Below are 14,532 nucleotides of genomic sequence, written 5' to 3' on the forward strand. Positions count from 1 at the left end.
CATCCCCCCACTGCGTGCACCAGAGTGCCTGACAACCTAGTTATCAGACACACTTAAGAAAATTTTTTCTAATTTTTTTATACTTTTTAAAGTTTAATTTTTTTTTATTTTTGAGAGAGAGAGAGAGAGAGAGAGAGAGACTGTGTGTGTGTGTGTGTGTGTGTGTGTGTGTGTGTGTGTTCAAGTGGGGGAGGGGCGAGAGAGGGGAGACAGAGGATCTGAAGCGGGCTCTGCACCGACAGCAGAGAGTCTGATGTGGGGCTCGAACTCACGAACCGTGAGATCATGACCTGAGCCGAAGTTGGATTGTCTACCAACTGAGCCACCCAGGCGCCCCAAGAAATTTTGTAAATAAATCAATTTTGAGATGATGAAAACGACTACTCTACCACTTTGCAATGGCAGCAAGACACTCGCTGTGCTTTCTGCTCACACAAGAAGTCAGCGACTCTCTCCATCACCCGGAAGACCCGGTAGGGTGGTCCTCCCTTCACCTGGATTCAGCAGACGCCGAGAACCCTTCGGTGGGTGGGAGATGGTGGAGGTGGACCAGAAAGGGGCTTCATTGCTCTTCAACTGCTTCGGCAACATACCTTGTTGAATCAGTCCCTAGAAATTTCTAGTTGTGTTCACAGTGTCCTTTTCTACTCTGGGGCTCAAAGGCTTGTACGTACACACCTACAGGGTGTATCACGAAATTAGATGAATTACGCATTTTCAACTCACTTGGTAAGAAAGCTGGTTTTGAAAGCTTATTTCTGGATACTCAGTGGCTCTTGCCCCCTTGTAAGAAACAGCCAATACAATTCAGACACCCATTAACAGCTTTCTCTTAACTCACATCATTTCTACATTTCCATTATGTATTCTTCAAAATAAAATGATTGTTTCACCACAATTCGCACAATCAACTCATATATATTAATTCAGACCAAAAGACGCCGTTCAAATGAAAACGGTATCGTCCAGGATGGGTGGGTGTCACCTGAACCCCTCGGGCCCAGCTCTGACCATAGTTAGCATAAGATGATTCTTGTCACAGAGCCAGGCCTCGTGAGAGGGACACACACCGGTCTCCTCGAAACCCTTTACCACCAGAAACGTGAAGTTAGGCGGACCTGAAGTCAACCAAGCGTTTGTAGACCGCAATTCTAATTTAATACTGACCAAGTTTTCTAGTCAATAAGTTATAGATGAGGCAGTTCCTCCTTTATAACCAGGATTTAAAAATAGAAATATGTGAACAATTCCTCAGGTAGCATTTTCTTCATTAATAAAAGCCCATGTGGCATCCACACACTCCACCTGACTTCTGTCTTTTGTCTGTTTCTTTTTCCAATCATTATACCTTTTCGAGTCAACCTGATATTTTCCTAGCTGTATCTTCCACTTCAGAGTACATGTTTACCATTTGCCTGCTAAGAAACCTTCTATCCTGTTTTTCACAGCGGCCTCACACCCCCTAACTTCCTTAAGCATAGGCTTATTAGTGAACATGTAGGGCGTTTCCACTGTTTTCTGTTACTAAAGACATTTTGATATGTAATTTATTTCAGTCTTTTAAATTGTTTTCTTGGTATAGGTTTCCAGGAGAGAAAATACGGATCAAAGCCTGTGAACATTTTTATGGTTCTTTCTGTGCTTGGTTATTTAATTGTTTTACAAAAAGGATGAGTTGGTTTACATCACTCTAGGAATCTCTGAGTGCATCACGTTTACAAAGACCCCACCATGATTCACTTTCAGCTTTTTTTTATTATAACAAATATCAGTTAGTATCTCATGATTAATTATCAGCGGAGTTGAACATTATACATTCATTCAATAGGATTACATGAATTGTCTACTCTATTCACATTCTTTTTTTTTAATTTTTTAATGTTTATTTTTGAGAAAGAGAGAGAGAGAGAGAGAGAGAGACAGACAGAGTACAAGTGGGGGAAGGGCAGAGAGAGGGAGACACAGAATGCGAAGCAGGCTCCAGGCTCCAGGCTGTCAGCACAGAGCCTGATGTGGGGCTCGTACTCACAGACTGTGAGATCACAACCTGAGCAGAAGTCAGATGCATAACAGACTGAGCCACCCAGGCACCCCTCTATTCACATTCTTAATCCATCCTTCTATTTCCTTCCATTTTTTAAAAAGGTCTTTCCAATTGGCTCTTGGAGCCATGAAAACAAATCTCTTAACCTGATGCAAAAGCGAAAGGCCCTGGAAGCAAAGTCAGCACAAACCTAGTGTTACCTTGGAACCACATTAGCAGAAGAAGAATCCCTTCATTTCAAGGAAATGTCTGCTTGACCTACTGAGGCTTTACAGCTGAATGTATTACTGTGGATTTGAGGGCCTCACGTCATTGGGAAGTTGTAAATTTTGCTTTTCAATCACCAAATAACTCTTCAACAAACACAGCGATTGGTCATTAAGGATGAAGCAGGTAACACGTAATTCAGCATCCAACTAATGAGCAGGGAAAACCTAACCAGCTCATGAACTACATGATCAACCTGATTTAAAAACTGTCCAGCACTCACAGAAAAGTAAAGGTTAGGATAAATCGGATCCTGCATTTTCTGAAGTACTGGTGGGGGGCACACCCCACATTACTTGACATCACAGAGCAGGGCAACCCCACGGAGCACCCAGTGTTCAGGGACCTGGGCCGTCCTGAGGTCCACAGCGGCGATGTAGTTCAAGTCCGTTCGGACTGGCTTCTTGTAAATGGGACAGGAATAAAACCGAGGATCTCTTAAAGCTACAAAAAATGTCATAAAAACAAAAACAAAAACAAAACTTGGTGAATTTTTAATTTAAGCAGCCCAAACAGCACAGAGCCAAATTTGCACATTCTACAGATCATTCCAAAGGTCTGGTAGAATGAGAGAAATTCTTTCCGAGGTCAGTCAACCCCTAGATGTGAAGCAGACACAACTGCGGGTCTCCCGCAGGCATGACAAACACCCAGGAGTCTTCAGGTACCCTGCTGGCCCTTTGTCCCATGTCCTTGAAAGTAACACCTGCCCGCTTGCTATGGCCATGAACCTTCAATTGCTTCCTTCCCACCTGTCAATTCACCACGCCCCCTCCACCCTTTCTCCTTTACTTCCCCACCAAATCTTGTGCGTGCACACTCTCTCCATTTTCCCTTCATGGCTTGCCTCTGGCACGAGGCACCTGCCACCTTTAATCAATGTCCAGCACCAATGCTCACTAGGGCTTCACTATATTATGATTATTATTTCCAAATCCTGCCTTCAACGCTCTGTGCCACAGTCTAAACAACACGTGAAATCGCAGGACAGAGGATGTTCCCCACCCCTATCACGGGCTGGGGATTATCCACGGGTGCAGAGGAACAGAAGTGGCTGAGAAGCAGAGCTGTGATACAGTTCAGCTCCGTGAGATGCAATCTATCCTTTTGGGGTAGATGAACACATGGAGTTTTCAAAACGACACATGCAAGGAAAGGCAACCTACGTACGTCCACCTTGCAAAGATCCTTTAATGCATTCATCCCTAAGCAAAGGCTCACTCTCTCCGGCCTTGGACACCCCATGATCAGGGACAGATCCCGGTCTTGTGGGTCCTTATACTTACACAGTGGAGGGGGAGAGGCACAGGGCTTTAAGAAAGCGTAACGTAAAAATACTAAATTAGGCTTTGGAAGAAGCCTCTGCATTGAGTAGCCTTGAAATTCAAGTGCATCAGCTCCTTGTTAAATCTACACTGCTCGCGTAGTTTATCTGCACATCTCAAAACATCCATCTCAGGAAGCATCTCCTCTTCTTTTCTAGATTATAAATTGTTTCAGCACAAACACTTTGTCTGCACCCATGCTTGTACTCCTCTGGAAGGCCAGTATTATAAATGACCCTCATAGAAGCATTGAGATGAAAACACATTTAACTAAGAGGACAACTTTGCTTTGGTGAATTCGTGTGACACACGTGGGCACTGAAACATGGCAAAAGTAACTCTCTACATGCAATGTTAACGTACCGAAGTCACTGAATTTATTTCCCAAAACTAACTTGCTCAATAATTTATCTTTTTCTAACAAATTACAAAAGCAAGCCACTACCTGAAATTAAGATCTTATTTTTTGACCCAATAAAATATCCAACCTGTCATGCCGTGTGTGTGTGTGTGTGTGTGTGTGTGTGTGTGTGTGTTTTAATTTTTTTTTTAATGTTTATTCATTTTTGAGACAGGGAAAGAGAGACAGAGCATGAGTGGGGTAGGGGCAGAGACAGAGGGAGACACAGGATCCGAAGCAGGCTCCAGGCTCCAAGCTGTCAGCACAGAGCCCTGCGCAGGGCTTGAACTCACTGCAAGATCATGACCTGAGCTGAAGCTGGATGCTTAACTGACTGAGCCACCCAGGCACCTCTATGCCATGTGTTTTGATAACTCCATTGTAATTAATTTTATTGGGAGATGTTAAACACTGGAATATGATAGTATTATACATAAGTTTCAATATAAAGTAGGCATTCTAAAGCAGTGATTCTTAACCAAGGATTATTTTACTCTCGGGGGACATTTGTGAACATCTGGAGACACTTTTGGTTATCACAACTGTGGGGCTGATACTGGCATCTAGTGGTAGAGACCAGAGATGCTGCCAGGACCCTATAATGCGCGGGACCACCCTTCCCGACAAAGGGCATCTTGACCAGAAATGTCAATAATGCCAAGGCCGAGGAACTCTGTTCTAAAACAAACTCATAGATATTTGACAGTAATTTAAAACTATGTGTTTGCTTCATCCCATGAAATTTATCATTAGAAACAATCTACATTAATATAACGGCGTTATTTTTTAAATTATCATGAGAATATCATTAGTATATAATGATCAGTAGAACTAATATATATAATTAGTAGGCAAATATATGAAAAATTCTGATGAAATAAGTGAATGACAGTGAAGTCATGGAGTGTAGTTAATACCAATAATACCGATGGAGAGATTTAAATCCTTTAATCCTGGGATCTGTAAATGTGGAATAAATGTTAAATATCGTTCTTCTTGATGCAAATTTGACTAACATCATAAATCCTGAAGTAACTAACCCATTGAAGTCTCGCATTTGTACCAAATGATAATTATAATACTTACACCTTGGGAAGTGTTTGACTACTTGGATTTTAGTCCCAAAAGAAAAGAAAGATTGGGGAAAAATAGCATTCTTTTCAATAAGGTGAAAAACAATTCTCTGATCTATTTATCCAATCTTATTTATTTTTAATTGCTTCAGAACCGATGGTGCCCATGCCTAGTCACAGTATGTAGCAAACTTCTTCAGCAGGATGAGAAACCACCAAAAATATAATTTCATAGTCAAAGTGCTGACAGACACTACATAACCACATAAACGGAGGATTCAAAACCATTAGCCCTCGTTAGACAAATAACTTAGAAGACAAAAATACACGTGCTAGGTAGGCAGAACAAATCAGCTAAATGGGTTTGAAGCCTCAGGGTTCCCGAAGGAGGAGTAAAGAAAAGAGGCTGTCTAAATTGGTGAGCTCTATGCTTTAAGATCCAAAGGGTTTTAAAAAGACACCTTGAGGGAGTGTTATTTTCTGACTATGTCACTCCCTTCTCTAGCCTACATTTTTCATCCAAATGCGAGTATACCATTATACCATATGTTTCCTCTAATATCTAAAACAACCAAGTCACATAGAGATTCCCTAGACCACCTTTAAATCATTCCTTTATTCAACTCCTCTTCGCAAATAACATTTAAGTGATTAAATAGTGCACTCTTGGGGCGCCTGGGTGGCGCAGTCGGTTAAGCGTCCGACTTCAGCCAGGTCACGATCTCGCAGTCCGTGAGTTCAAGCCCCGCGTCGGGCTCTGGGCTGATGGCTCAGAGCCTGGAGCCTGCTTCCGATTCTGTATCTCCCTCTCTCTCTGCCCCTCCCCCGTTCATGCTCTGTCTCTCTCTGTCCCACAAATAAATAAAAAACGTTGAAAAGAAAATTCTAAATAGTGCACTCTTGATGTATTTCTTTTCATCCCACAACAAACATGTGAGTTAACATATTAATAACGGTAGTCACAGCAAAATTATTTATTGTATGATAACTATGTGCTAGACATTGTTGGTTTAATGCTCTTAACAAACTTATGGGACAGGTACCATTATTAAATCCATTTTGCAGATGAGAAAACTGGAACCTAACTAGGTGAGCCATCCGTCCAAGGTTACGAAGCTGTAGGTGATAGGGTAAGAATCAAACCTGGCCCGAATGGCTCAAGAGCCTAGGCCCTTAATCTCAGCAATAGTTGGGATTAATATGTGTGTGTGTCTACCTCTATGTCTTTGTAGGAAGGTGTGAAAATGAATCAGAGATAACTAGATACGTGACTTCAATATACGGTATCTTTGAGACGCCTCCAAAGCCCCGTGACTAATTACCAGGGTAATAAAACCAGAAATACAATGCAAATATGCAGGCTGTCTTTTATCTGAGAACATGTGCCCATCCCTCTGGCAAGGGAGGTGACCACCTTTAGCCTGCAGCATGCAGGGAGGGAGCCACAGGGAGTGAGAGCTCCCACCCAAATGGGCAGTGACTTTTTCTCTGTCTACTTCACCATGTACCTGAGAAAAATAAACGCATGACTTCAAAATGTAAAGAAGCTGTCCTCATTTAATGTTTCTTTATTGACAGCCCCCGGGGGGGGGGGGGGAGAGAGAATTCCAAGCAGGCTCCATGCTGACAGCATGGACAAGGGACTCAATCTCACAAACCATGAGATTATGACCTGAGCTGGAATTAAGAGTTGGGACACTTAACCGACTGAGCCACCCAGGCACTCTTTAATTTAGCCTTCATTTTGAAGCTTCATCCCTGACAACACAGAGACTCCCTAAATGCATAGTCTGAAGTAGAACATCAACCACAGAAATTGCCAGAGGATTGCATTCATCCCACAACAAACAAACATGATTCTGACATCAGCTTTGGTAGCTGGGAATCATAGGCAAATTACATACATCTCTACACCTTAATTTCCCCATCTGCAGATTAGGCATGATATACCTTACAGACTTGTAAAGATTAAGTTAGTTAATAAATGAGAATGACTGGCATAGTATGATGCCCAGAATGCAGTAGGCACCCAAGATGTGTTAGGTTTCTCCTCTCTCTCTTTCCACACACACACATGCGTGCGCACACACACTCATGCGCACATATACGTGTATTCTTATCTTTTCACTGAAACAAATTTCCCAGACTCATCTTCCTCATGACGTTAACTGAGTCCCAAGTTTACACACAGAAGGTGGATCAAATGCATGGGGTTCAAGAGTCAGGACGTCTCCACCTCCCGGTCACCCCCTGGGGCTATTCCCACCCCCAGCCCCATATCTGCACACTGTTGGATCAGGATGGGTCAAAAGATATTCTTAGAAACACTTTTCACTTTTTTCCTCATTATCTGCGGACACCTAGGGTGTCCTCACCTAGGGTGAGATCCTTCTCACCCTACTGGCCAAAGGTACATTTCTTTCCCCGTGTCTGCCTCTTTTCAATTTCCTTTGAGGGCAAAGGAGCCTGAGTGGATGTGGGAAGCTTTGCCCTTCTGGTGAATTTCACACTTTTTGGGTGACTTTCTCATGATGTCCCAATAAGAAACATGAATAAAATAAGCATTTGGGGACACATTGCTCAATTTCTAAAGTCAAAATAAATACCTAGACTTCTTTCTAAAACAAACCAGTCTTGTATGGAAAATTCAATGATGAATTATTTAAACTGAAAATTGCCCTTCATGTTAACATGGAAACAATTTATTATAAGAATTTTAACTTTAAATCACTGTATTTTTGGAGTGTCCTTTGGTCTTTAGTGATGCTACACCTCTTTATCTCAATTGGAGCCTTATTCAGTTATCAAAATTAAATGAAAATTAGATTTATAATATGAAAATAGCAATGGAATTTTTAGCCTTTCATCGCTAAAAAACACTTCTCTGGCAACAAAGCTATTTGGCAAAACAAGTCTGCACCAACTCCTATTGAAACCAAAAAAAAAAAGAAACAAGAATGAAAGTTTGTCTCTTTTTTTTTTTTTTAGCACTTTTAAGTTAGTCACTTTTTCCTTGCTTTTTATTTTCTCTCTTAACCTGCTGCTAATGAACCTCACTGCTGACTAATTCCCAGCAGGGTGAGTACAATCCTTCTATAAAAATGTGTTCTTAAATAATAAAGAAGTGCCTGTATTATAAAATTATTTCATTAATACCCTGCTGAGATGTTCAAAGTCATGTTGCAATGGGCTTTCACCGCTTAGTCACAAGATGTATAAAAGTAACACCTGACTGAACGTGAGGAAGATTTTTCTTTTACTTTCTACGGGAAATGTTTTTGCAACTGGTTGACTAGATCCAGGGATGCGATAAAGGAAATTTTCTAAAATACTAATTTTGGGTAAAAGAACACGTACTGATTATTTCTCTAAACTAACCATGGCCCCAGCCAGGTCTTGACACAACCCAATAAATACGAAGCCGCAGGCAGCGCGCTTGCCCGGGCTCAACCAGACACGTTTATCCTGTCGGATGCACTCGGGGTACGTGGAGCAACACCGTGCATCAAGGACCCTACCGAGCACCTTCCTTCTTCTTTTCTGATGCCCCGCTTTCTTCACGGGCTCCCTCTTCCTTCACGTGCCATCTTTCTCCTCCTCACACACAGCACATCCATTGCTACCTCACGCATTTGCACCCCCCCCCCCCCTTTGCTCCTGGACATCAGCATGCTGCCCTCTGTCAGCTGAATCTCGGCTCAGTGTTCTTTCCTCACAAGTCTCTCCCCCGGCCCCTAAATCAGCAGCTCCCTGGCCTAGCGTGTATGTATTTTCTTCATAAAAAAGAGCTGTCTAAAGCCAGTATGTCCATTTATAGTCAACTGCCATTATCATGGGACTTCTACTGAACCACTGCTCCAAGAGGAAATACAGGCAGGGCAGGTTCTTGCCGGCCTCTGGTCACGACAGCTTCGCCAACCCATCAATACATAGCCTTATTTTAGGCGTGTGTTTGTTTAAAGATATCTTTCCAACATATATTACTGATTCACTGGCTTTGGACTCACGGCACTTGAACTCTCACCTCAGGAAAGTTCACCTAACACGTATTTTCTCCATAAGGCACATCACAGCCTTCTTGCGCTGAGGAACAGCAGATAGCCCTGGTGTTCAGCACTGTGCTTGGGCCACCTTAAACAGTGCAAAGTACAAAAGTGTGGAAAATGTAATACTACATAGACCACAAAAAGGACACTTGTTTACAGCATGAGTGGATCAAGGAGGCAGAGTGTCACCTTATTCAACCTCAGGTGGGAACATGCCTGTGGGGCGACTCACATTTTTTTGCTGCTTTGTGCATGCCTGCAAATGACCAAGCCACAAGCATCGCGAACAAATTTTCAAGTAGAGGTGAATTCATAAGCACAGAATCCATGAGTAACAAGGATCAACTGTATTTGCCTCTTTTTGGCTGCCTTTCCCTCCTTGACACGGAGTTCCTTAAGAACGTGGATTGTGCCTGGTCTTTTTTCACTGTCGCACCCCCAGCACCTGAGTCGAGCATGGCAGATGGCCAATACCACATAAATACTCACTGAATGACCAAGCGAGCTAACGCTATTTGCCTTAGCCAAGAAAAGTCTATCGCCAACTTCTCTTACACTCATTCTTAGCCTCAAAGCACTTCTCAAAAGCAGTCTCCACTGACCTCGCAGGCATCGTCATGTACTCCTTCTAGGCTCCCTGAGCATCCTGACCGTATCTCTATCTTAACATGTGTCAAGTTCTATTTTAATTATTGATTTCCTTGTAAGTCTCCCTCACTAGACGGAATCCCTTCTGGGCAGGATCTGGTTCATCGTTATCTTTGTGACCTTTGCACCTAAGATTGTGGCTGGCATATATTAGGCACCCAGCAAATATTTGCTTAAAAAAGAAATATTCATAGTTTATAAACTCTCTTCCCTTCACCCATGTTTCCAAATGTGGTATTTATCTAAGGGATGGGGATACTAGAAGCTATCTTTCCAGGAGAAACTGTCTTCTCCTTCCTTGTTTAAAGACAAATCTTTTGTGTTTTGGTCACAAAATCAGTACTTCCTTGGCTTCCACTGCCATGGCCACCTCCAGAGTGTATGGCTTCTAGTGATCATTTCACCATATATGTATATCACCATATATCACCATATATTTCACCATATATGTATATCAGAACATCATGTTCTATCTACACCTTAAGTATATGCAATTTTTATTAGAGAAATAAAATAAACTTAAAAAAAATGAAATAAACAAGCAATGGTCACATGGGCTGAAAGGTGGTTATCGCCGAGGAGATATTAGCTGAGTAAAATGTGATGAAAGCCTCCAGAACACATCAGGCCAATGGTGGAAACCAGTTTAGGTATTTTTAGACTTGTCAAACAGAACTTTGCCAAAGCGGAAAAACGTGTGTTTCATAGACGTGCTACGTTCACAGGCTGAAATACGAATCCAGCATTTTACCGCCAGCTACTGGGTGAAGCGACACGTCCCTGAATTCAATCTGGCTTTTCCAACCTGGCTTAACTCTCCAAGCTGGTAGAGCTGGCACCTCCGGTGGGCCCTGAGCAGTCCTGCCGAGAAAGCCTTCCTTCCACCACTTGCCCCACCTCATCCTATCCATCCTCCCACCCCCTGTCCAGACCCTGCTCCTGAGACCCCGCCCCTGACCCCTTCTTCCCACTCCTACCCACCTTCCTTTCCTACCATCTGTTAACTCCTCCAAACACTTGCTCCTTATCTCATAAGCTAATGTTTCATGAGCATCCATGCACATTTCACCTGCTTTAATAGATAGGAAAGAACTATCTAGAACCATTGTCTCCCCTATAACACTCAAAATAGTGCCTAGCAGCCAGTAAGTACTCATTAAACATGGGGTGAATGTGAAGCTAGTTGATAAAATAATAAAGTCCTCATGACATGATAGCAAGAATAATGAGATCTTGTGTTTATAACATTATCCAATCTGATAATGCCCACCGTCCCTGAATGCGTAAGACAACTTACTGTTGTTTTCTGCGTAAATCCTTATGACAGGCATCAATTCAAAGAGCACTTTTGGTTTGGATTCGATGAGTTTCATGTTCCTCTTGTCCCAGCCTGCACCTTCAAGATACAAGCCGTAGACGTAGACACCCTCTGTGGGAGGGGCAGAAATGTCATCCTTCATCCACTTGGTGACTTCGTTGCAAAGCACCATATTGTCCAAGGCCCAGCCTTTGTTGGCCCGAGTTATTTCCTGCTCAGGACAAGAACAAGAGCAAAGGACGAAGGGAACAATTAGAGGTTTATCTTAACATAAAGAGCATCACGGGGATCAAAGCGGAACCCAGGATTACCCTAATTCAAAGGAAGTAGAATTGTACTTAAAAAGATTGTGTCATAAACAGTACCCGTGTCCTAATTTAAGCACTTATACTTTAAAAAAGAAATATCAAATCATATCAAATATAAAAATACCAAATAAATACTTTGAAATTCAACCTAGCGGCCTGAGAACGAGTTGCTGTATTTACTTTCAGGACAATGTCATTGCTGGGGCCAAAGAGAGACAGCCATTGTCTGTGTCAGTATAGTCTTTAAAACTATACTGGCAGAAGAAAACCTTGTAGAAGAAAACCATAATAACACAACAGGTGCAAATGGGAGCTCTTACCTGACGCATTGCAGTTAAAAATCCTTGGGGGTTAAAAAAGCCTGTCATCCAGAAGCAGTGGGGTCGGCCATTGAAAACCCAGGCGGTGAACTGGCAGTTTCTTTCTATAAGCTCAGTAAACCAGAAACCCAAGGTACTTGAAACCCAGGATGCCTGAAATGCATATGTTGAAATAATCAAATTCTGCTGTGTAACTAGCTATGTTCACAGAAAAAAAAATTATGAAATATCAATTTCACTTTTAGAATTTAGAAGTCCCTAAGACAGGAATTTCCCTTGGGTTTTGACAGTTAAGTTTTCAAATTATTCTTCCTCCTTACTGATATTAAGATACAACAGAATCAGCTAATGATCCCATGAATACCAAATCAATTCAGCGCTCAGTATGCTGTTCAAGGTTCTGATGTCAACAGAATCACCTTCCACATACAAATATATTCACTGTCAATTCTGCTATAAAGTAATGAAAACAATTAATGGAATTAAATAGGTTTCCACTATTTTTTCCTCAGGTTACATTTTTTCTTTCCCCGTCAGGTTATATTTTTAATAGATACACTGCAAAACAGGATTTCTATTTCCATAAATGTGCTTGTGGCCCCTTTAAAATATATTCTGTGGATGATAGATCGTACCTTTCTCCACTTCTCATTTTTAATGAGGCAAACAACAGTTATTTTCTGAAGTTCTTGTCCCTTAGAATGAACTTTTATTTCCTCTGATGAAGGAGCAGAAACGGAAACACGGGTCCCTTACCACCAACAAATTAATTGCATTCATTGCCTGTGACATGCTGCCTGAATTCACATGTGGAACTTCTATTATTACAGTGGGATGGTTATGTCCTTAGTGTTATCAGCAGCTGTCCTGGTAGGTATCTCCAAATCATGTTTTATATCATTTTATTATAATTAGAATACTTTGTGTATGAATAAATGTAGTGATCATCCTATGTAGATATATACCACTTGAATTTCAAATTCTTAAGACTTAATTTGCCTATTTTTCAAGAGATAATGAGATTCCAAAGACTGATAATAAGTTGAATAGAATACAAACCTGCATAAAAAGACCACACTTTATCTATTTATTTATTTTTTAATGTTTATTTATTTTTGAGACAGAGAGAGACAGAGCATGAATAGGGGAGGGTCAGAGCGAGAGGGAGACACAGAATCCGAAGCAGGCTCCAGGCTCTGAGCTTTCAGCACAGAGCCTGCCGCGGGGCTCGAACTCACAGACTGTGAGATCATGACCTGAGCCGAAGTCGGACGCTTAACCGACTGAGCCACCCAGGCGCCCCAAAAAGACCACACTTTAAAATTAGGTAACTCATTCTATCCTATCTTTATAGACATGTTAACTGAAAGGGATGTGTTTATACGACATTTGACGTGAGGCACAGGGAACTGTTTATGTGAAGGTGCCTCGTGGCAAGGATCCCTGTTCCAGAGCCTTCTAGGTGCTGACCAAGTGGAGAGGGCTGGTTCAGTGAGGAATGAACCCGCAATGGCCAGTGACCAGGAAGGTTCTCCCTCTGTCACCGGCCAATGAGGAAAGTCAGTCCAGATAGAAAACTCTCCGCCTTTGGGAACGAAGTCATTAGAGGTGAGGATATGATGGAGTCTGGGCAAAGCTGATCCTACGTTTCTAAAGCCCTGGGTGAGATGTCTGAGTCCAGTGCTAAGTGAGTCTCTTCTGGGAGAGGCTGCCAGTCCTAACCCTGTCACATCTCACCTTCCCATTTACCCGAGCAGCTTCCAAAAGGCCAAAGGTCCAGTCACTTCATGACCCAATCCCTTTTCTAGATGTTGCCCTCCCGTATATTCCCCTACAACTGGCCCCTGCCTCCTGCCCTCTCAAGTCCTCCTGCCACACCCCCAAATCTTTATAACCTCCCACAATGCATGAAATGCTTGGTCAAGATACTCAGGTACTCCTTTTACTACTCCAAGTAGACAAGTATTTACCAAAAGCACATCTTGTCATTTAGCACAAGCACCAGCATGTGATCAGTAAGCATATTGTTAAATCATTTTCTTGTTACCTGGAGATATACTTCTCACTACCTACAGGCAGAGCAGGGAAAAATGTTTCTCTTTGGTGCGTGTGTGTGTGTGTGTGTGTGTGTGTGCATGTGTGTGTGTAGGAACACTTCTTTCTATAAATCTAACATCATGGGCTTTGAAGTCCAACAGAGCTGGGGTTTAAATTCTGGTTCTTGGACTTCTTAGGTGTGTGATCTGGGAGAAGACTTAGCCATCTCCCAATTTCACATTCTTTACCTGCAAAATGAGGGCAATAAATGCAAAATGTAAATGAAATAACACATGCAATGGCCTAGCAGAGTGCCTGATATGTGGGAGATGCTAAATAGTCTCCTTCCCTACCTAACGCTCCCAAAATACAAGCCAGTAAGGGGATTAGTCCCTAAACAAAAGAACCCTTTTAAGTAAATTACGCTCCAAGAGCTTTCCACCTGCCAATCACAGCTATTTACAACAATAAAGTGATTAGGTGGAATAAGAGCGGACTAAAACATACTTTCTTCCATTGAGCAGGAATTCTAGCATCAAACATGCAATTCAGTGCATCTCGTAGATTTTCGCTCATGATGATAGTGCCGTCGATGGCAAGTTTCAACTCCGTCAGGGTGGTGCGGACCAGAGTCAGCAGCCTCTGCATTCTGTCTATCTCCTGCCTGAGGAAGATGTTCATGGGCTGGAACAGCCCCATCTTTAGCAGCCTCTCTTTCACCTGCCACGGAGACATTGAACATGTGT

General features: G+C 42.3%; 1 protein-coding gene across 1 annotated transcript in view; it reads right to left on the bottom strand.

Annotated features, from left to right (window-relative positions):
• Nucleotides 1–2,078: 2,078 nt before the first annotated feature.
• DNAH5 (dynein axonemal heavy chain 5) overlaps nt 2,079–14,532 on the bottom strand; it is a 291,695-nt gene continuing 279,241 nt past the window's right edge. Inside the window, exons 76-79 of the mRNA XM_040494117.1 lie at nt 14,294–14,506; nt 11,750–11,902; nt 11,101–11,332; nt 2,079–2,755 (exon numbers count right to left, since the gene is read on the bottom strand). Of these exons, the coding sequence (XP_040350051.1) occupies nt 2,604–2,755; nt 11,101–11,332; nt 11,750–11,902; nt 14,294–14,506 (750 nt within the window). The 3' untranslated portion in view covers nt 2,079–2,603. The remainder of the gene's footprint in view (nt 2,756–11,100; nt 11,333–11,749; nt 11,903–14,293; nt 14,507–14,532) is intronic.

Source organism: Herpailurus yagouaroundi, unplaced genomic scaffold (assembly GCF_014898765.1).
Source record: "Herpailurus yagouaroundi ecotype Mexico unplaced genomic scaffold, PumYag 29, whole genome shotgun sequence".
In the NCBI taxonomy this organism is placed as follows: domain Eukaryota; kingdom Metazoa; phylum Chordata; class Mammalia; order Carnivora; family Felidae; genus Herpailurus; species Herpailurus yagouaroundi.